Consider the following 20,459-nt stretch of genomic DNA (forward strand, 5'->3'; position numbering starts at 1 on the left):
GCAAAGCAGCAGCTGTGAGTCAAGAAGAAAACTACACTACATTTCTGTGACACAGTTAATATTTTATTTTGCAAAGAGAATCCCCAAGTGGCAAGGCAATGGACACTTTAATTCCCCATATAACACAGATTGGGCTGTGCTAATACTCATCCCCTTCCTCTTCTTCTCCTTCACCGTCTATACTATCTGTTCCCACTTCTTCATAATCCTTCTCCAGGGCGGCCATGTCTTCTCGTGCCTCGGAGAACTCCCCTTCTTCCATGCCTTCCCCTACGTACCAGTGGACAAAAGCCCTCTTGGCATACATCAGGTCAAACTTGTGGTCCAGGCGGGCCCAGGCCTCAGCAATGGCGGTGGTGTTGCTCAGCATGCACACTGCCCGCTGCACCTTGGCTAGGTCCCCACCAGGAACCACAGTTGGGGGCTGGTAGTTGATGCCCACCTTGAAGCCTGTGGGGCACCAGTCCACAAACTGGATTGTCCGCTTTGTTTTAATGGTGGCAATAGCAGCGTTGACATCCTTGGGCACCACATCGCCTCGATACAACAGGCAGCAGGCCATGTATTTGCCATGGCGGGGGTCACATTTCACCATCTGGTTAGCTGGCTCAAAGCAAGCATTGGTGATCTCCGCTACGGAAAGCTGCTCATGATAGGCCTTCTCTGCAGAGATGACCGGGGCGTAAGTGGCCAGAGGGAAGTGGATGCGAGGGTAGGGCACCAGATTGGTCTGGAACTCTGTCAGGTCCACATTGAGTGCCCCATCAAACCGAAGTGAGGCTGTGATGGAGGACACAATCTGGCCAATGAGCCTATTCAGGTTTGTGTAAGTTGGGCGCTCAATGTCCAGGTTCCTGCGGCAGATATCATAGATGGCTTCATTGTCCACCATGAAGGCACAGTCTGAGTGCTCAAGGGTTGTATGTGTGGTGAGGATGGAGTTGTAGGGCTCCACCACAGCTGTTGATATCTGAGGAGCTGGGTAAATGGAGAACTCCAGCTTGGACTTCTTGCCGTAGTCAACCGAGAGCCGTTCCATCAGCAGGGAAGTGAATCCTGAGCCAGTGCCTCCCCCAAAGCTGTGGAAGATGAGGAATCCCTGGAGTCCTGTGCATTGGTCAGCCTGTGGAATGCAGGAAACAAACCAAGCGGTGGTCAGTTGGGGTTAGGGAATGGGGTGGAATAATGGGATAGAGTCCTCCAAAACTCTCTCAACCACTGCTTTATTGTCTCCCAATTCCTCTGGGAGATCCACAATCAAGTCTCTGTTTAGCCCTATTGCTGGCCAGTTGGGATGGATGAATTTGTTAACTTCCACTCGTCTCTGTCTCTAATTTCGCCAGTTTTAGATTCAGTGAGGTTGCTGAATATTTTTTAAGTCCTCATGAAAATTCACCAGCTTTTTTGTTGGATTTCTCCTAATATATGTTGCTTTGACTAATAGACACAATTTTTGGCAAGCTGCATTTCCTAATCTATTGCATTTTTCTTCATTACTTTCACTAATGCATGCATATTATGCACATTTCCCCCTAATACGTGCATTTTTGCACACATCATTTTGTTGCAGAACTGCAACAGAAACTTCAGAGAAGTGCAAATTTCAAAGAAAAGTTTTGTTATGGTTCATGCACGGGCTTGAGATGCATGAATTAAACTGAACCAGATTTCTCCACCAATCGATCATCTGGGTGGTAGGAAGGATCTAAAATGCTTTCATTCCAGCAGAGGTGTACTTGCTACATTACCTGTGGAGAATCGGTCCTCATGACAGACGGCCATTGTGTCACCATTGCAGGAGACTGGCTGTTGCATGAGCAGAGAAAGAGCCTGCTCCACAGGTCACTGTGCGCTCAAGTGTTCACAGCACCCAGCCTTGCTTACAGTCAGGCGTCCAAGATGGGCCTGCCCTCCACAACTTATTTGGACAGGTGGTTGTGGTTGCCCACCTGTCAATCACATGATGACAATATGTGATGTCAGGTGATCCAAAGTTCAAGCTGCAAGACTGGCAATAAGCCTTTGCTTTTTGATAGTAAAAGGCTTGTCTCCAATCTTAGTGCTTAGCCCTTCGTTTTAGGGCTCATCCACACTTAGCTTTGCTCTGCATTTCTAAACACAGGTCCAGACTTTATAGGTCTGTGTCACACACACACACCTGGCCACTTTTTCGGTGAAAACCCTCTCTTTACCAAATTGGAGCAAATAGCAATCCATGGCAAAATCCGAATTACCGTTTGTTCTGATTCAGTGGTAAAGATCAGGTTTTCCTGGGAAAAGCAGTGGGGGGGGGCACTCAGACACAGACTGGGAAAGTGTGGACCTGTGCCTAGAAAGTGTGGGGCAAAACTTAAGTGTGGATAAGCCTTCTGCACTATAATCTAGTTCCCTGAGTGAGGCAATGGAAGCTGAACTTATGCAGCATCAACACAAGCCACTGATTTATTAACCAGAACTCTTTCCAGATTCCAGAAAGCAGATCCAGCCCCTTCCTGCCCCAGGTCTCCCATGCCACCAAGCCCAATTACCAGCTTCCGGATCCTGTCCAGCACCAAGTCAATGATCTCTTTGCCAATGGTGTAGTGCCCGCGGGCGTAGTTGTTGGCAGCATCTTCCTTGCCAGTGATCAGCTGCTCTGGGTGGAAGAGCTGGCGGTACGTGCCAGTACGAACCTCATCTGGATTGCAGAGCAAACAGTAGGTCAAGTCATTTCCTCACCTCTCTTGTCTCCTAGCCTACTCTGCCGACAGACCAAGGCTGGATGGAGATTCGATTTCAATAGCTGAGAGTATGATATGGGTTCAGCCCTGACCTGAGAATCTTTTCACCAGATTTAGAGAGTTCTCAGCTAGCCAGTGGGCCATCGTAGACATGCAGAGAGGGGATACAGACATGGACCACAGCAAGCACATTTTCCATAGAAAGCCACACTCCAAAGTCTTTGCTGTCTCCTGTTGACATACTGTGACAATAAAGACAAATCTGGGAGGGTGTTGCCATTTTAAATGCCCTTGTGTGGCAATGCAAAATTGAAATGGGTTCCTAGCACCAAACTTGCTTGCTTTCTATATCCATTTGTTTTATTATTACATGTCTATTCCACTTTTCTTCCTAGGAACTCCAACCCATTTTAAGCTCACAACAACCTTGTGGTTCTTAACAACTGAAGAACAACCTTTATTCTTAACGAATGAATGTCATGGATCCCTGTGGTTCTTTAACCAGTTCATTCAAGCTGCTTCAGGCCATTAGGCAGGGTTAAGAATTCTACTCTGGGGTACCATTAAAGGGCAGGAAGTTCTTAAGCATCTATTATTATATTTTTACCACCATGGCAGCCACCAGAATGTCTTGGGCCACCTCAGATCAGTATCCAATCAGAATACACAGAGGATCCAGTCAGACTCCACCCCTAATACACAGCCCTCACCGATCACAGTGGGTTCCAGGTCCACGAAAACAGCCCGAGGCACATGCTTCCCAGCTCCGGTTTCACTGAAGAAGGTATTAAAGGAGTCGTCTCCACCTCCGATGGTTTTGTCGCTGGGCATTTGCCCATCCGGCTGAATCCCATGCTCCAGGCAGTACAGCTCCCAGCATGCATTGCCAATCTGCACACCAGCCTGGCCCACGTGGATAGAAATGCACTCGCGCTGGGGAAAGAGGGGCAGATCCATCACTGGTGTGGAAGCTACATGTCAGGGGCTACCAGCAGTAGAACAGGAAACTCCCACCCACACCCTTACCCTGTATAACACTGCCCCCTGTGGCAAGCCACCAAAAATGCAGATTGGTGCATCTTTCTGAACAGTGGAGTATTCCCAGGCTCTGGGGTGGCCACTGGGCACTCCTAGACAGGAGTTTGGACTTTGCCAGAGCAACAACCAGTGCTTTTTTTTCTAGTAAAAAAAATGTTCAGGGGTACTCTCTCAAGAAAAAAAATGTTCAGGGGTACTTTGACTCAAGAAAATCACTATTTTATAGTTCGAACCGGGAAAAATAAATACAGTAAATGGACAAAAGTACAAAGATTCACAAAATGTTTAGGGGTATACATACCCCTGCATCCCTCCCAGAAAAAAAAAGCACCGGCAACAACCATCTTCCTGGTTCTAGTGTATTTTGGTGAGTCCTTTGGCTCTAACACCTTGGCACAACATCTCCCTGCCTCTCCAGCAACTCCGCCTTTACACTGCAGTAGTCAGTGGCTAGGAGATGCCGACACCTCTTCTATAAGAATAGAAGCAAAATCTCCTCACCAGTCATCTGGAGGGCACCAGGTTGGGGAAGACTGCACTACACCATAAAAGCTCTTTTTAAAGGGTTGTTGTTGTTTTTTACCCAGGGTATACATGGTGGGGTGCATTCCAAAGTTAGTATATTGTCATAGTATTGTAAAAAGTTTTTTTGGGGGGGTAGGCTGCATGCCCCATACCCTTCTAATTCCTGGATCTGGCAAGTGTTAAAATCTTAACAAGGGTTCAAACTGTTGAAATAGTCCTCTAAGTATGGGTCATTAAGGTAACAAAGGAAGTGGCTCCATGCCAGATAGCAAATGGATGTCCGTCCCTCCCCCACTCCCTCTTGGGAGTTGTTTGTGAGAGCTAGAGGCAAAATGCGGCAGGCTGAGGGCTGGGCAGCTGTGAGAGACATAGCCATGCCTGATTTCTGTATGAATCCAAGGCTGTGGCTCTGGGAGAAGGAAGGCCCTCTTGGGGTGTTAATGCTGTGAGCCTCTCCACCATAGGCTCAGGTTGTATATCTGTGTAAATAAACCATACATCCTAAAGACACCACTGTCTCTGCTGTCCTTTATACTGAGGAAACTGAACTCTGGATAAGGGTCTGGAATTCCTGGAATCTTTCAGTGTTCAGAGATTGGGCTTCCCTCCCCCCCCCTCTCTCTCTCTCTTTTAAAAAAATAGTATTTCCCATTTCCCATTATCTAGAACTGAGGCTGAGTGAAAAAGGAAAAAGGGGAGGGCAAACTGGTAAAAACACCCCACCATCAAGAGTGCTAATTCCTCTTCCCTCCTGTTCCTACACTGTGAAATTATTTTATCCTCTTTTCCCTGCACCTTGCATACTTCGAACAACACCCTGGCTACAGATCTAAGAGCACTTGCATTCCCATTAGAAGGGCACTGGGATCGTACGGCACTATATTTAAAACAAGGGAGGCCTCCACATGGCCCTGACGGCTATGCCGAGTGGGGCTGCCATTCCCTCGCTGCTCCAGCCCAGCTGACAAGTCCAGGCAAGACTCACCATCCTGCAAAACTGTCTCCTTTGACCTGGCGCCGATGAGCTCAGAGGACGAAGGCTGGTAACTGAGGGGTTTTCCTGCAGTGTCTGCCTTTTATAACATTCCGCAGCCCATCTCCAGGCACGAGGGATGCTTTGTTGTTAGAGATGGACACGGAGCTTAGCCTGAATGGTTTCTGAGTTACGGCCGGACTCAACACACAATTCACAGAGAAAGCCAAGCTAAGCCTTGGTTACACCAAACATAACTAGGGACTTGGGGAGGGACTGTCCCCAGAGGATTATTACATGTGCAGCCAAGCCTCACCTTAAAAAAAGAGAAAACACTGGTATTTTGTTATAAACTCCCCCAGTCCTGCCTGCTGTTGTGCTAGCATGGAGTGGGGCATCTTTTTCTGTCAAAGGGCCGCATTCTGAGCAACCTTCCAAGGGCCACATGATAGCAATGGGTGGGGCCAGAGGCAAAAGTGCACAGAGCAGCAGGTGTGAATAATAATAATAATAATAATAATAATAATAATAATAATAATAATAATTTATTTCTACCCCGCCCATCTGGCTGGGTTTCCGCAGCCACTCTGGGCGGCTTCCAACAGAACATTAAAATACAATAACCTACTAAACATTAAAAGCTTCCCTAAACACCTTTGTGCAGTAGGCTAGTTTCTACACACACTTGCATACATATCCTACCTTCCAGCCAGGGAAGCAAGAGGCATTATCAGAGTTCAAGGGCAATTCCAGCCAGAAAAATAAAAAAATTCAAGGAGGCTACAAAGCAGGGTTGGCAATGGCTTGGAGAGAGCGGGGTAGCTGAGGAGGGGCTGGCCAGAGACTCCCAAGGACCAGTCATGGACTGGATGGATGCAGAGCCGTGGTGGGAGGCACCAGCTGGGGAAGAAGGCTCAGAGCCAGGAGACTGGTGGTGGGACAATGATGAGTGGTCAGAGGGAGCAGACTGAGAGGAGGAGGTCAGAAGCTGAAGAGGCAACCGGGTTTAGTGAGCAGGAAGAGGCTGTGGCAGAGCGCAGTCCAGAATCAGAGGCAGAAGCGGAGGCTGGAGAGGAGCCATGAAGCATCAGGCTGCAACAGGCAGCTCCCCTCCCCTCTGGTCTCCCTGAACCTGAAGAAGTATAAATACAAAGCTCAATCAAATTCCCCCTCCATTCCTATCTCACAGTGGCCCACCAGGTGCCTATGGGAAGCCTTCAAACAGAACACAGGCACAACTAGCCGTGATAGCTATGCCCTGCCTGCATGGTTGGAGGTAGAAACGCTTCTGGATACTAGTCGCTGAAAGCCACAGGAAGGGAGAGTGCTCTTGTGACGGAGTCCTGCTTAGGGGCTTCCCACAAGCATCTGGTTGGCCACTGTGAGAACAGAGTGCTGGACTCAATGGGCCATTGGCCTGATCCAGCAGGCTCTTTTTATATTCTTAACAGCCCTTTCCTTGCTTGCCATTCCCAACAACTAATGTTACCTAATGCAAGTGGCCAAGGCACTCTCTCTCTCTCTCTCTCTCTGATCCACACTGGCCTTTGAATCGCTTCCTTGTTTGCCTAATGGCATGTTCAGCCAAGCGGTGACCATGGGGACAGTGATGAGACAAGGCAGAAGTTGGTTCTCCTTCATTTTTTCTGTCAACCCTGCGCTGAGCCACAATACACACAGAGAGAGAGAGAGAGAGAGAGAGAGAGAGGGCGCGCACCATGGAGTGGGGGAGTCACTCCATGGAGTGCATATAGGTAAGACTTGTCAAGACTTGATAGAGTCTATCCTTCCACTGCCCAACAACCTAGCAGCCAGCAAGGGACAACGCTGCCCCCTTGTGGTGCATAACCCACTAAGCATGCTTTGATGGCATTGCCAAGGCAACCGGCAAGTCTCAACAGAGAACGAACAGAGTTAGGGAAGAACAACAGAGAACCATTGTTTGCAGTGGCCTTTCTGGAATGGTGGGAGCAGGGCAGAGATTCACAGGTGCTTTCCTAGAAGGGAAAAGCTCCTCTTCCCTTTTCGCCTGGGTTTCTCTGTCTTGTTTTCCTTTGGGGGATCAGAATTCCTACCCGCAGTGTAAAGCAGTGGGCCATCTCGCTCAGGAAAGGGTCCTAGCAATGGATCTTAGTGGAAGTTTGCAAATCTTGAGTTCATGGGCTGCGGTCGTCAAGGGATCCAAGCTGCAATCTCCATTCCAGGCTGCCAGAGTCAAGAAGCCATGCCCGGCAGTCAGGCTTCCCCAGAAAGAGACCCTCCAGTGGAGCAGGTAAGGACTCTGCTCTTGTGCCATGCTCAGGAAAGGGTTAAAAGGCTTCCTTGGAGACCTTGGTGGTAAGGAACTTCATGGTCCAATTGGGGGGCAGAGTAAAAGCATTGGCCAAAAATCCTAGTCTAGGTCTGACTCATCATCTGTTAATTGATTGAATTTATATACTGCTCTATACCCGGAGGTCTCAGGGAGATTCACAGAACAAAATCAAAATATAAAACCACAAAATATATAATCAAAATAAAAGCAACAATCCAATAACTCCCCCCCAAAAAAACCCCACATTTTAAAAGGGCATAGGATGTCAATTTACAACTGTGGAGCACATGTAGGCCAAATTCAAAGATTCTGGGTTTTTCAAGCCCAATTGTTGTGTGCATATGGATTTTCGGTAAGGGGGTTGCAGGGCATGTGGAGGGTGAACCATTCCTATATCAATTGCTACCCCTCACAATGCCCCCTGCATGGCAATTGGAGACCATGGGGGAGAAAGCCTATTTGCTGAGCATGAAGAGGACAGGGGAGGCATAGCCTGGAGGTGGAGGTCCCAGAGGCCCTATCCAGCCCCAGGTGCAGAGTTCTCCATCCATTTATACGAATGGTCCCTCTCTCCTGCATCCTTCCTGTTCTCACCAGATGCCTATGAGGAGCCTGTAAGCAGGACCTGAGCATCACAGCAGCCTGCCCACCTCCCATTCCCAGCAACGGGCATTCAGAAGTATTCCGTCTCCATTGCTAGAGGCAGAACATAGTCGTTGCTTCTTTACTGTATGTTATTACACATACATCATATTAGTTGTGCTCATACGGCTAGATAGAATATGCTATCTCTGGCAGCATCTTTGGGGAGTGACAGGAGATGAATGCCTCCCTTTAGTTCCAAGCTGGTGGATCTTTTGCAAATAACCACACCTCAACATGCAGCTGGAAGGTGGATAGAATCTGTCCATGCCTGTCAGCCCATCCGGAAGCTGCTGGCTTCTTACCCAGGTCTCATGCTTCTTCCAGCTGCATCTTGGAGCAAGGCCGACACAGATCAAGCATACTAGTTCTCTGCATATGCTTTGAGAACTTTTTGTTGAAATAAATATATTCAAGGAAACAATAAAAAGTGGAGGAGGCAGTGTTATAAGAATTCTAAGGTCTCAAATATAAAATAAGTGTTCATAAATGTACAAGGCAAACACATACATAACTATATAAACCATGTGTCTGAAATAGTACAGGAGAGCAATCCTGAAGCCATTTTGACTCTTCCAGTGACCGCAAATATTCCTCTGCAGTAAGGGAGGAAATGGGGAGAGCCTCCCCACTGTCCTTTGCTTACAAATCCTGTCTCAAGGGCATATTTGTGTATGAATAGGATGAGCCTGTGACCTGGATTCAGGAACTAAACTATTAACCATCACAATAGAATGGCCAGGCTGCCCAGGTAAAGCAATCAATGACCATTGTCAGGTATCCTGACAGACAGGATTTCTGTTGTAGACGCCCCCCCCGCCCCCCCCCATATATTTCTGTTGGAAACCGCCTCCTTCTGTGATGTTTGGGGGGGGGTCTTATCCTACAGGATGGGCAATTTCAAATGTCTATATAAGGGCTTGCACGCCATTGTTCTGGGTTCCTCTCCTCCCTCCCTGCGGGGGGTGAGGGGGGGGACACGGTTGCAACAGTTTAATAAAGATCAGGCTTATTAGATTCTTTGCTCCTCAATATTCTCTGGTTGGCCTCTGCTATTTTCTCCTACTGATAAGGAACCCACTTAAGGACTCTATACGGGCTATTGGATACCCCATAAGGGGAAAGGAACAGGTTATTTTTCCGTTATAACAGTAGTAAGGGAAAGCAAAAGATATGTCTGTCATTTTTGTGTGTCTCTGATTCCATACAATAAGGAGTTGTGGTGGACAAACCCCACTTCTCCAGGACATAACTATTCTGAACGTTGGGTTGGTAGCACCCTCTAGTGGCAAACAGTAGTAATACATGTTTGTTGCATGTATGAGAATAATGTGGGAGATAGAGAAGACACTGGCTCATCAGAATCTCTTGCTGAGCACAGCCAGGGCCGTCTTTACCATTTGGCATAGTGGCGCAGTGAACCAAGGCGCCAGGCTGTGGAGGGCACCAGGAGGAGAGTCCGGGGAGGGGAGAGCGGGAGGTAAGTGAGGCGGAGTGGGGGCATGGTGCCTGAGCGCCTCCAGCGCCCGTCGGAGGTGCAAAGACCCTGTTCCGCCCTGGGCAGGCCGCAGGCCTGGTCATCCTCTTATATACCTGCTGGGATTGACAAGGCATCTGACCCTCACCTGAATCTCATAGCTCTCCTGTAGGTGCCTCTGATTAGTTATCATTTAACTCTTGGGGGAAATAATTAGCATCACATGTCATGTGACTGTAACAAAGGTAACCTGTGTGCTTGCTTGCTTGATTAACAGCTGTTGGGAACTTCAAAGTCCCTGCTCTCCCTTCTTATGGTCTTTGTACTGGACCTGGAGACTCCCATAGAGAGCATTCCATGTCAAGAAGGAGGGCAAGTGGGCACTCTGTCAAATGACAGGGCAGGAGTTACACAGAGCAGGGCCTTTTAACTGGTGGTGCCCATTGTATGCCTCGCTCTTCTCAGACCTGCTCTCTTTGGGTCTGTATTTTGAAGCTTTATAAATTAGGAAGATTTTTGAAGAACTGGTTGACAAGTCTCATCAGTTGCTGACGTATGAGCGGATTTTATTTGCTACTATTCTGTGCTTCTGATGCACCAGGGCTTACACCAGCGTAATAGAGTTGGCTAGGATGCCAGAAGGGATACAATTCATGAGCTTTCTCCATTATCTCCACACCAGGGGCTGTTCAGTCAACAGTGCAAAGGCTGAGCTGAAGCATTCCCTGCTTTCAGCAATAAGGGTCGCTGTTTGGTAGTACCCAATTGGTTAGCTGTCAGATTCTAGAACTCCCTATTGGAATTCCCTCTTAGGTAATTCCAAAATACAGGGTCCATTCATAAAACACAGTGTTCATTCATAAAGCAGTAACATAAATGTCCATTGCTACATATTGGGTGTATATTTCAGCAGTTGAACGTACAAGTTTATGGCCATGCTGTAGTGTAGTGCTTATGCGACTGTGAATAAAAGATGGCTGGGCTCATTGTCTCAGGGTTTGGGGGGGGGGGAAGAGATGACAAAACTGATTTCCAATAAGTGCCCCCCTTTATTTCCATAACAAGTTCTTGAGTCTGTACTCTGAATAGTGACAGCAGGGACCTAGAAGGTGCAGGGCTTGTCAGCCCAACCCCTGCACAGTCTCAACAGGGCTGACTTTAAAGCAATTGGGCCAAATTGGGCCCCGCAGGCTGCTCCTAAGGGGGCCCCTGCACCAGGGCAATCTAGATGGATTTTATTTATATCTGTAAGATTTTGCAGACTTTGGCTGTGAACTGGGGCCCTACAAAAAAAATTCAAATATATTGCTCTGCCTTCCCTTGGACCACAATAGTGAGGCTGAGAGAGGGGTGTATCATCATCTGGGCAGCTCAGGACCCTCCCCCCCCCACACACACACAGTGCCCAGGCTTGCACCCCAGAGAGGTCACTTTGGTGCTGCTAAGGCAGCAGTTTGACTTCACCCCGCTGGAGGCACACTCCATTGTCTCTTGAGTCAGACAAATGGCAACAACAATAACAATAATAACCACACCTCTTCAGCACTCATAACTTGAGCAAGCCCCCACCTCCAGCTTCTGCTCCCCCACGTGCATTTGCTCTAAAGCTCACACAGAAATATGGGTGTTGTTGCCAGATGGGTGTAAGTCCCCTGCAGGGTTCCTCATGCACTCTGCTCTGCAAGGAACTGATGGATCCCTTGCTGTGGATCTCAGTGCCAAAATATAGCAAGCCAGAAATTAGGCACTGTGCCCTTGGCCTCTTTATAGCAATCTTTCCCCGTTAACAGTGGCCCAGAAGCAACCCAGAGGCCCTGGAATGTGCATGTTAATGAGGGAACAGCTTGTCCCTGGCCAGGCCAGTCAGCAGCCGCGTGAAAGAACAGAGCCACCCCATTCCAGTCCCAGGCAGCAGAAGCGTGCAGAGACTTCAAACTTCCCCTGTGCAAAGTTTCAGTTGGGCTAATCTTATCCTTCCGCAGCCCATTTTACACTTCAGGGAAACCTGCTTCCTTGGGAATGCTCTATTTACATTCCACTGCCCTGGGCAACCTTGGAAATGAACGATGCTGCTGATAAGACTTAACAGGACAAAACAGACCAGAGCAATGTTAATCTCGCAGTTTACAGAATAACACAGCCCAGCTAACTCCCATTTATTTCCCTCCATTTGTCACTTGGCCTAGTGCAAAACCTGGCATGGACGTTTCTGGAACGGGTTGTGACTTTGGACTCTCCTCTCTTGTGGCTATACGTAGCGCGAATCAATAAACGTTACAGGTCCCTCCCCGAGCGCGCGGGATAATCTCTCTTCCAGCCTCTCCCTGCACAATTTAGGCGGATTACTTGCTCTGCTGTTCAGCCACGGATTCCCCCACTCCCCCCCCCGCCCGTTTGTATTATTACAGCATGCATCTGATGGGCGCAGGCAACAAGAGCTGGCTGCTTCGGCTTGCTTGTTAACTCAACAAAATTCTTTCGCGAACCAATCATTTCCTCCCGCAAGCCCTCCCCTTTTGCGCCCTGCTGCCTCCCTGCCTCTTTTCTCCCAACGGCTTCTGGCACAGCCAGGCCCCCGTGTGGTTGGCTGGCTGTCGCTGAACTGGAGCATTTCCTTTCCAGCTTTGCTGGGGGCTGTTGACGAGCTGCTTACACAACACGGGGGTTTCGCCCATCTGTCAGCTGAAGCGCGCCCTGCGCGTAAACAGGCACCCATCAGAGATCAAGGAGAATCTGCTAATCCGCATGACAGAACGGATCGCGGGTTCTGTGCAAAAAGCAAGCAGGCCTAAAAAGCTTCGCCAAGCAGGCTTTGAGTGGGTGGTCACCTGGAAAGTAGCTTTTGCAGAGTTCACCGGCTGCCTTAGGGAGGGGCAGCTATGCGCCGCGCAGTCCCGCTCGCCTGCTGTCTGGGCGAGGTGCGAGGTGCTCAAAACCGGTGATCAAAGGGCAACAATCCACGCTTTGCAGCCCTTCACTCTCAGCTAATTGCCCTGCCTTACAACTTCTCTTGGCCACCTGCCAGGGAGCGCTGCTTACAAGAGGGCGTCCACTTAACGATTTTTGCGCCTGTAGGTTTTGCTCTCTCCACCTGGGCGCGGAAGGGTTTAGATGGGGGCTGTGGTGCAGGGCCAAAGGTTTAGACCTCTCGTGCCATGTTCAGCCCTCCCCAGTCCTCAAAGCTGAGCAAGAGGAGCAAGACTTTCCAACTGGATCTTGGCATCCCTGCTGCAGGACTGGGGGTCCCCACGCCAGTTCCAGGGTGGTCCCTGGTTGTCTTTCAGATATTCCCCTTAGCCACCCACAGGAGCATAAAGGAGATAGCAAACCCAGGACATTTCCTCACCAGCAGATGCCCAGCTAGTTCCATGTGTGGCTTGTCTCAAGAGGAGGAGAAAGCACATGGAAACTCCTGCTCACATCAGGGCCTTCTTCTAGGGAGCTTTTTCTGTATTAATGGTATCAAGAAGCATTTTGCAGAGGGGCGTTCCAGGGCACATGCTAAGTTCATGAAAAGTTTTGATCAGGTGGTGTTGGGTCTCTCCACTTCTCTGAAGATGCACCCCAGAACACAGCAGAGCATTGCAGGAAAATATTGGTTGTGGCGACGAGGGATCCTTTATTGAGACTTAAAGCATCATGTGGAGCAGATGCATAGCATATTTCCTCCCCCATTAGCAGCTTCTAGCCGTCTCTGGGCATTTGTGGTCAGTGCCTTGGCTATCCTAGTTAATGGCGATTAGCAGGTTTAGCACTGTGGTTCTCCCTTCCAACGCTACGATTCTACAAAACAGTGTTTAACCTTATAGCTGCTGCTAAGATTATAATAGCTAAAAAATTAAGAGAAAGCATATCTCCTACTATATCAGAATGGACTGAGAAAGTTTCATCCATAGTAACTATGATTAAGCTAACTTTTTAAAAAAAAAAAAAAAGAAAAAAAGAATGCATATCAACCAGCCTAACAGGTTTATGGAAAAAGTGGTATTTTTTGTAATGTTTTGGAACAACAAGTTCAATTATAATGTCCAATGTTTGCTGCTTTCAAATTGTAACTGTATTTCTTTATGCTCTTTATATTTGGTTTATTTTGTTTGTTAATAAAAATAAAAATAATTTAATATATATATGGTTAGTCATATACTGTGTCAGAGAGTTCCACAGAGCAATAGTTTTATTTGTTAGGGGAGCATTTCTCTTGCTTGTTTCCTTGCTTGCTGTGTCTAATTTGTTTGGTTCATCGTGCTATTTTGTGAAAAGGTAAAATATTTGTCCCCTATTTTGTGCTATTCTTCAAGCCGTGTATAATTTTATAGATCTTTGGTAAATTTTAGTTGACTTCTTTAATAAAGACAGTGTAGTTTATGCTTTCTTCTTCTCAGCAATTTATTGCCTCTTCTTTGAATTGTAGCACCAGAGAGTATCCTGCAAGCATCATGCTTTACCTTTAAATAATAGTGGCAGAAAACTGACAGCTTTTAGGAGGGCATGCTGGGAGTTGTAGTTTGGATGCAAAGTACGAACTGGTAATCACAAGTTGCATAAGCTGTCAGTTCTGGTACATATCAGGGTAGCAGGAAAGTCAGGGAAGAAATGACAGTGTCTAGCCAAAAACAGAGCTTGAGCTGAGCCAAGACCATTATTTATAACTTGGAAATAGAAGGGGAGAGATTATGAAACAAACTGCTACTTATTCACTGGATATATTTTTTGTTAATACACATTATATAACCTAGATTCACCTTCCCTGTAGCACAGCTGCACGTCTTAAGGATCAGATCTGGGCATTTTTTTTAAAAAGCTCAAGTAGATGAACTGTTCTTCTTTTCTGGAAATATCAGTAATAAGAACAGAATCACACAGATAGTCTGAGTGCCCACAGCCTAGTAGTAAACTAAAAGCCACTGCTGGCCCTAATGCTCTATTGCTGGCATTAACCATTAGAATTCAGTGGGTGGCATTCAGCTAACTAAGTTGGGTCCATTAATTTAATTGGATCTACTCTGAGTAAAATTTGGTTCAGTGCCACTGTGATTCCAGAAGCAACTCTTGGAAAGATTTTCCCTTCCTATGTCTGCCCTATAAAAACATGCTGCTCTTGGGAAAAGTGACCAGTTTAGTTTAGCTGCATCACGATATGAGAATTTAGGCTGAATTTACTTCTGAGAAGGTATGGTTTGAATTGCGCTGTTAGGCATTATGGCACATAACCCCCCCCCCCCCGTGCCTTTCCATCACTGCAGGCTGGCATTGTCCTTAAATTGCCGACTCAGTAAATTGCTAACAGCAGTCAGAGGTCCTTTCCAGACAGAAAAATCACACCTTGGCCACAACCCAGCTACAGTTAAGGGTGAGTAGCTATCAGTGGAGGCCGGTCTATTGGGTCAAATGGGGGACTGCCTCACCAACCTCAGTCTGCGTTAAACCAGGCATCTTCAACCTCACTTTTAACCCAAACATGCATTTAACCCAAACATGCATTTGGGGACCTTTGCATGATGGCAGTGCTCCTGGACCCACCTTGAAGACCACTGCCTTAAACCACAACCACCAACTGCTCCTTGCCTTACTTGCAACCAGTCCAGGGGACAACACTGCCTGTCATATTCCTCCTCCATAACCTCAGTGTTGCCCCTTGTAGATGTCAGCAGGGAGGGTGGTGATGACAAAACTCAAATGTGTTTGCTCCCCCAGTCATTGGCTCTGACGCCACCTACCACTGGTCTGTCCCACCAGTTCCAATGGGCACCGGCTGCCATCACTAGCCATCCATTCCTATGCAGACCTAACTAGGATAAGATCAACCACCGTGGCTGCAATGCTACAGATGCTTACTTGGGAGTAGTCCCTATGAAAGTCAGTGGTACTGGCTTCTGAGTAAACATGCATAGGATGCATAGTAAGCAACATGTTCTGCTGACACCAGTGGCAGTGAGTCACAGCTAACCATGGTGTTGATGGGATGTGCAACCTGATCCTTCGCAGCAGGGCTGGGGAACTCAGTGCCCTCCAATGTACATGGACTCCAGCTCCCATCGGTTCCAGCCAGCATGGCCAATGGTCAGGGAAGAAGAGGTTCAACAGGGCCACAGATTCCCCACACTTGCACCTTAGAGTTAGGCTGCACTGCCTGAAGTGCAGCCTCCCCTCCTCTTTCTTCATTGTTCCACTTCATGGCAGGGCCAAGGGATTTAGGCACACACAGCTGCATAAAATTGCAGCCTTGGTTACAAGTAACATTAGGGGGATATTTCATAGCACTTTAAACTTGCCCTGCCTTATGGGTCCTACTGTATCAATAGCATCCATAGGACTTGCCTGCCTGTTGACATCCCCATCAGAACCCAACCTTCAGAAATGCGGTGGGTGTCTAGCACAGATAGAGCCTCATCTCTGGTGGTGCCTCATTTGTGGAACTCCCTCCCCCAAAACCTGTTTGGCTGGTGCTGACTTTGTGGGATTTGGGGTGCCAGATGGAAGCAGTTTTCTTTCCCCTTGTGTCTTTCATCACTTTTAATGGTTTCTAACACAATTATTAATTCTACTGCAGCTGTGTCATTTCCCACCCCCATCAGTATTGCATTTTATTTTTTTGTATTTATTTTGCTTTCATGATGTGTTTTGAAATGTGTTGTAACTAAGCTACAGCAGTGTGTGTGTGTGTGTGTGTGTGTGTGTGGTTTTCCCAGATATATTGGGGGTGCCAGCTACCCTCCGGCTTCAGCAGCTTGTGCTCCTTGCCTTTAAAAAAGAAATAAATTCTAGCCCAATCTTATGGCTATCTACTCTTAAGCGTTCAGTGGGACTTCCTCCCAGGTAAATGTGCATAGAATTGCAGCCGTAGAAGAAATGTGCACTGCTGCACTGCAGAGTTGGATGTAGACAAGCTTTTTTAAAAAAAAAAAAAAGGAAAGGGGAAAAATCAGAGGAAGGGCACACAAAATGGTGTGTCATTGCTGCAAGAGGGAGGAGGCAGCCCTGCTGGTTTTCATCAGTTTGTTTGTTTATTTAAAGGACTAACAGAGCATTCTTGCAATTTAGTTGTACAGCAGGGACTCTGTGGTTTAAATGTTCTTTAGGGCCCTGAATGTGTATGCTTGTGCTCAGTGGGACTCTCTTCTGAGTAATGAAGTATGTGGCATTAGGACATAAACTGCATCCTTCCAAGAGGGGGATTTAGACTTAGAGTTATGCTGCACACATATAATTCCTAATAAATGTTCACATGGAGCAGAGGAAGGGAGCCTGTTCTCTTTTGTTGCCTTAAGGGCAACTGTTTAAGGTTTAGGCTGCATGCAATCCTGTGCGTGGTTACCTGGGAGTAACAAAGTCCCACTGAACCTCATAAAGCAAGAATAGCTACATGCTTCCCTCCAAATGGCTTGAACTACAACTCCCACATCCCTGGCTGTTGTCTATTCTGGCTGGGGCTGACTGGAGTTGCAGTTCACAATATGTGGAGGGCACCGTGTTGGCAACTCCTGCCATAAGGACTGACCTGCTGGAGAAAAGGAGAAACCAGCCCATTAAATAAACTTGTTCCTTCTTCTCTCCATGATCTGTTTGCAATTCGTTAAAGTGAAATATTTCAGAAAGAGTGGCGACAGGGCAAGTTCCTGAGCCTACCATGGTGCAACACCAACAGAAAGTGGAAGTGGCATGATGGTTGTAGAACTGTGAGGGTGGTATTATGCAATTAGGCTTTACTGAGAGTAAACATGACCAGGTTAGCATCATTAATTTAAATGGGTCTGCTCTGAGTAAGACTACCCTTCTTAGCGTGTGTGACAGGGTGTGTGGATTAACAGTTTCCTGAGGCCAGGGACAACGAAAACCAAAGCTGAGCTGCAAGGAAAATCTGCAGGTTCCTACAGAGCATCCCCCAAATCATGTTCCTTTTACCTCAAATTTCAGAGTCTGTGAAAAGCAGGCTTTTCGTTACAGTCAGGGAAAGCAGAAAAGCAGCTGTCAAGCCCAAGGCGAGCTGAGCACAGCCCATGTAGTCCCAAACCATGCAAGTCAGGGGTGCCTTCACGCTACACATTTGCCTCATGTCAGTTGCTCTGTGAATGGTGGGGGAGCATTTTGGGGAGAACCCCCCCCTTTCTACTTAGTTGACTTCTGTGTAATTAATAAACTCCCCCCCCCTTCTGTTCAGGTTTCATTGGTTATGGCTTATCTGAAAATCTGCCTGATGGACTGGAGGACACGTATGTGCATGATGTCTTAGTTGTCCATGCAATGAAGGTTTAAGTCTGTTATATGTTGGATGTGTGTCAGCTGATTACTCCAAAGGGTTGAAATATGAGGATGGGGTATCATCCTTGATACCCGGACGGAGGCCTGCAAACATGTCCCTGACTTGTCACTCTTCTGCTGGGCATTCCTAGGCAGAGGCCTAATTCAACAAACCTGCATACCAGCTTGGCTGGCACCCTTTGGCAGATTCCCCCAAACTTGTGGGCTGCTGTATATCTCCTCCTGCCATTTTCCTTTCTCCTTTCCCCTTCTCGTTGGGCTCCCAATGCCAATGCTATGAGTTCTTCAATAAGTAAATGACAGAGTGGAATTTATGAGAACTACCACTAACCTGACTTTCTTGTGAGAAGTGAAATCAGCTCCCAAGTCAGAGTCTTCCTGCTTTTGGCAGGGAGCATTTCCCGCAGAGACAGAGCCCTGAGGAAGGGTGGCCTGTCCAGGCAGGCTCAGCTGGAAATGCACAAGAGAGCTGCCTCACGTGCCTAGGCCTGTCACCTCCACAGGCAGCGTTCCTGAGCAGAGGGAAGGGAGAGGCCTCTACAGCCCCGGGGAAAAGGGCGAACCTCAGGGAAGAAGGGATCATGGGCAGAAGACACCTGCCCCCATCCTGGCTTTTAGGGTTTTCAAGTCATCTCCTATATTTTGTGCAGAGGCAGAACAGGGGAGTGGTGATGATGCCACCTGTATTTTGGACAGCTCTTGCGTTTTGTGCAGAGGAGAATAATAACCATAATAATGATAATAATATCCCAGGTGTGGCTTTTACCATTATTGCAGCTCTGTCGGGGATGGGGGGAATCTGCATGTTGTGCAGTTCTCATTTATTTGCATCTTCTCCGACTTTCCAGCCAGGGGTGGAGGAAGGGGGTGTGGTGGGGGCAGTCCACCCTGGGTGTCTTCACTGAGGGGGGTGACATTTGACGCGCCGCCCACCCGTGACTCCCAAGCCTACCCTAAGCCATCAGGGGGAAGGGGGGAGCTATGCTGCTTTGCCGGTGGCATTCCCCCCTTCTCCCTTTGTTCTGAATGCTTGGGGGAGGCTTGGGAGTCGCGGGCAGGCGGTGCACCGAGTGTCTGCCATTGGTGGCTCGCTCTGCCCCCATGGATGCCTTGCTCCGACCCCGGCTGCAGGGTGTGCGCTCCGCTCTGTGCACCTGAGCGGCTATCCCACACCTGGGAGGGCACCCTCCACGCCCTATGCTCCTAGGGAGCACACCCGCCTTTAGCAGTGCGGGCATATGCTCTACTGCTGTTTCCAGCTAGTGTCATGTTGCTGGCACTGAGCCAGGACTTCCTGCATCCTGATCCCACCTCAGAGTTGGCTGCCTTCTGGGCACAATTGACAAACGCCACTCTAGGCATAACCCAATTTAAGCAGCCCAGTCTTTAGCAGCTCAGGACCTTGGATGGCTGTGGCCAAGAGTGCCTTTGCCCAGCTTTTGTTTCATTTTATTTAACAAAATGGATGTGGCACTTGATTGTAAGGAAATTCCTAAAAGGTTTGCAACTTGGGCTGTCGCACAACTGTGTCTGCTTCTGGAGAAACTGCTGACTTGGCCCAGGTAGCATATACATCACAGCTTGATTGCTGCAATGCACTCTGCATAGGGCTGCCTTTGAAGGGTACTCAGCAATACTGGGCCCAGAATACCACAGCCAGTCTGTTAACAGGGACTGCGTGTAAGCAGTGCACAACTCCCTTACTGAAACCATTGCCACTGGCTTCATTTATTTCTGAGCCCATAGTAAAATACTGGTGGTGGTGACCTTCAAAACCCTATAGGCTTGGGACTTGGATATCTGAAAGACTTCTGTCTTCTCCAACATGAAACTAGTGAGATCACTTTCAGCAACCCTTGTCTGTCCCAGCACCCACAGAAATACGCTTAGTTGAAAGCAGGCAGACAGCCTTTTCAGTAGCTGCACCCAGGCTCTGGAACTCCCCCCCCCCACACACACACCCATCCCAACACTCACCTTGGCCCCTCTCTAATGGCATCCTCTAGAAGGAGCAAAGCCTTCCTTTTTTAAGGAAGGCTTTTGGGCCATAAAATGATTACTCCCTTTTTTTGAGATGGATCAGATTGCTGTGATTAAATTGATTTTGGTTGGTTACTGATATTTTAAATCCTTTCTCACTGTTGTTCCTGTTTTAGTGTTTTATGATCACTTTATATATTGTTAATGTCAAAATGGTTAACAGCATTATCTTATCCGTGTCTATTCAAAACTATGCCCCAATGATTTCAGTGGGGCCCACTCTCAGCTAAATGGGTATGTGATTGCAGCAGCCATAGTTATTGTTTCAACTTAGGGTGACCTGATGAAAAAGAGGGCAGGGCTTCTTCATCTTTTGACAGTTTTGCAAAAGAGGAAATTTCAGCAGGTATAGCCTGCATGACAAGCTACACCTGCTGGAGTCACCTTCTATACATGGTGAGCCATCTTGGGCTTGTTGAGGAAAGGGCACGGATGTTTTAAATAAGCAAACAAGTAGCTTATTCAGAAGCG

General features: G+C 47.8%; 1 protein-coding gene across 2 annotated transcripts; it reads right to left on the reverse strand.

Moving 5' to 3' along the window:
• Positions 1-41: 41 nt before the first annotated feature.
• Positions 42-5,384, reverse strand: LOC309337979 (tubulin alpha-1D chain). 2 transcript variants are annotated; one of them, XM_081855062.1, is made up of 4 exons: positions 5,269-5,384; positions 3,431-3,653; positions 2,529-2,677; positions 42-1,123 (listed from the first exon to the last, which is right to left on the reverse strand). In XM_081855062.1, exons 1-4 carry the CDS (start codon positions 5,269-5,271, stop codon positions 140-142), a joined length of 1,359 nt encoding a protein of 452 aa, XP_081711188.1. In that variant the 5' UTR covers positions 5,272-5,384; the 3' UTR covers positions 42-139. The 2 variants fall into 2 exon arrangements, with proteins under 2 accessions (XP_081711188.1, XP_081711187.1); XM_081855061.1 differs by lacking the exon at positions 5,269-5,384 and having other exon boundaries at positions 3,431-3,692.
• Between the last annotated feature and the right edge of the window lie 15,075 nt (positions 5,385-20,459).

This window comes from Podarcis erhardii (genome assembly GCF_964252035.2).
Source record: "Podarcis erhardii genome assembly, chromosome: 1".
Taxonomy (NCBI): domain Eukaryota; kingdom Metazoa; phylum Chordata; class Lepidosauria; order Squamata; family Lacertidae; genus Podarcis; species Podarcis erhardii.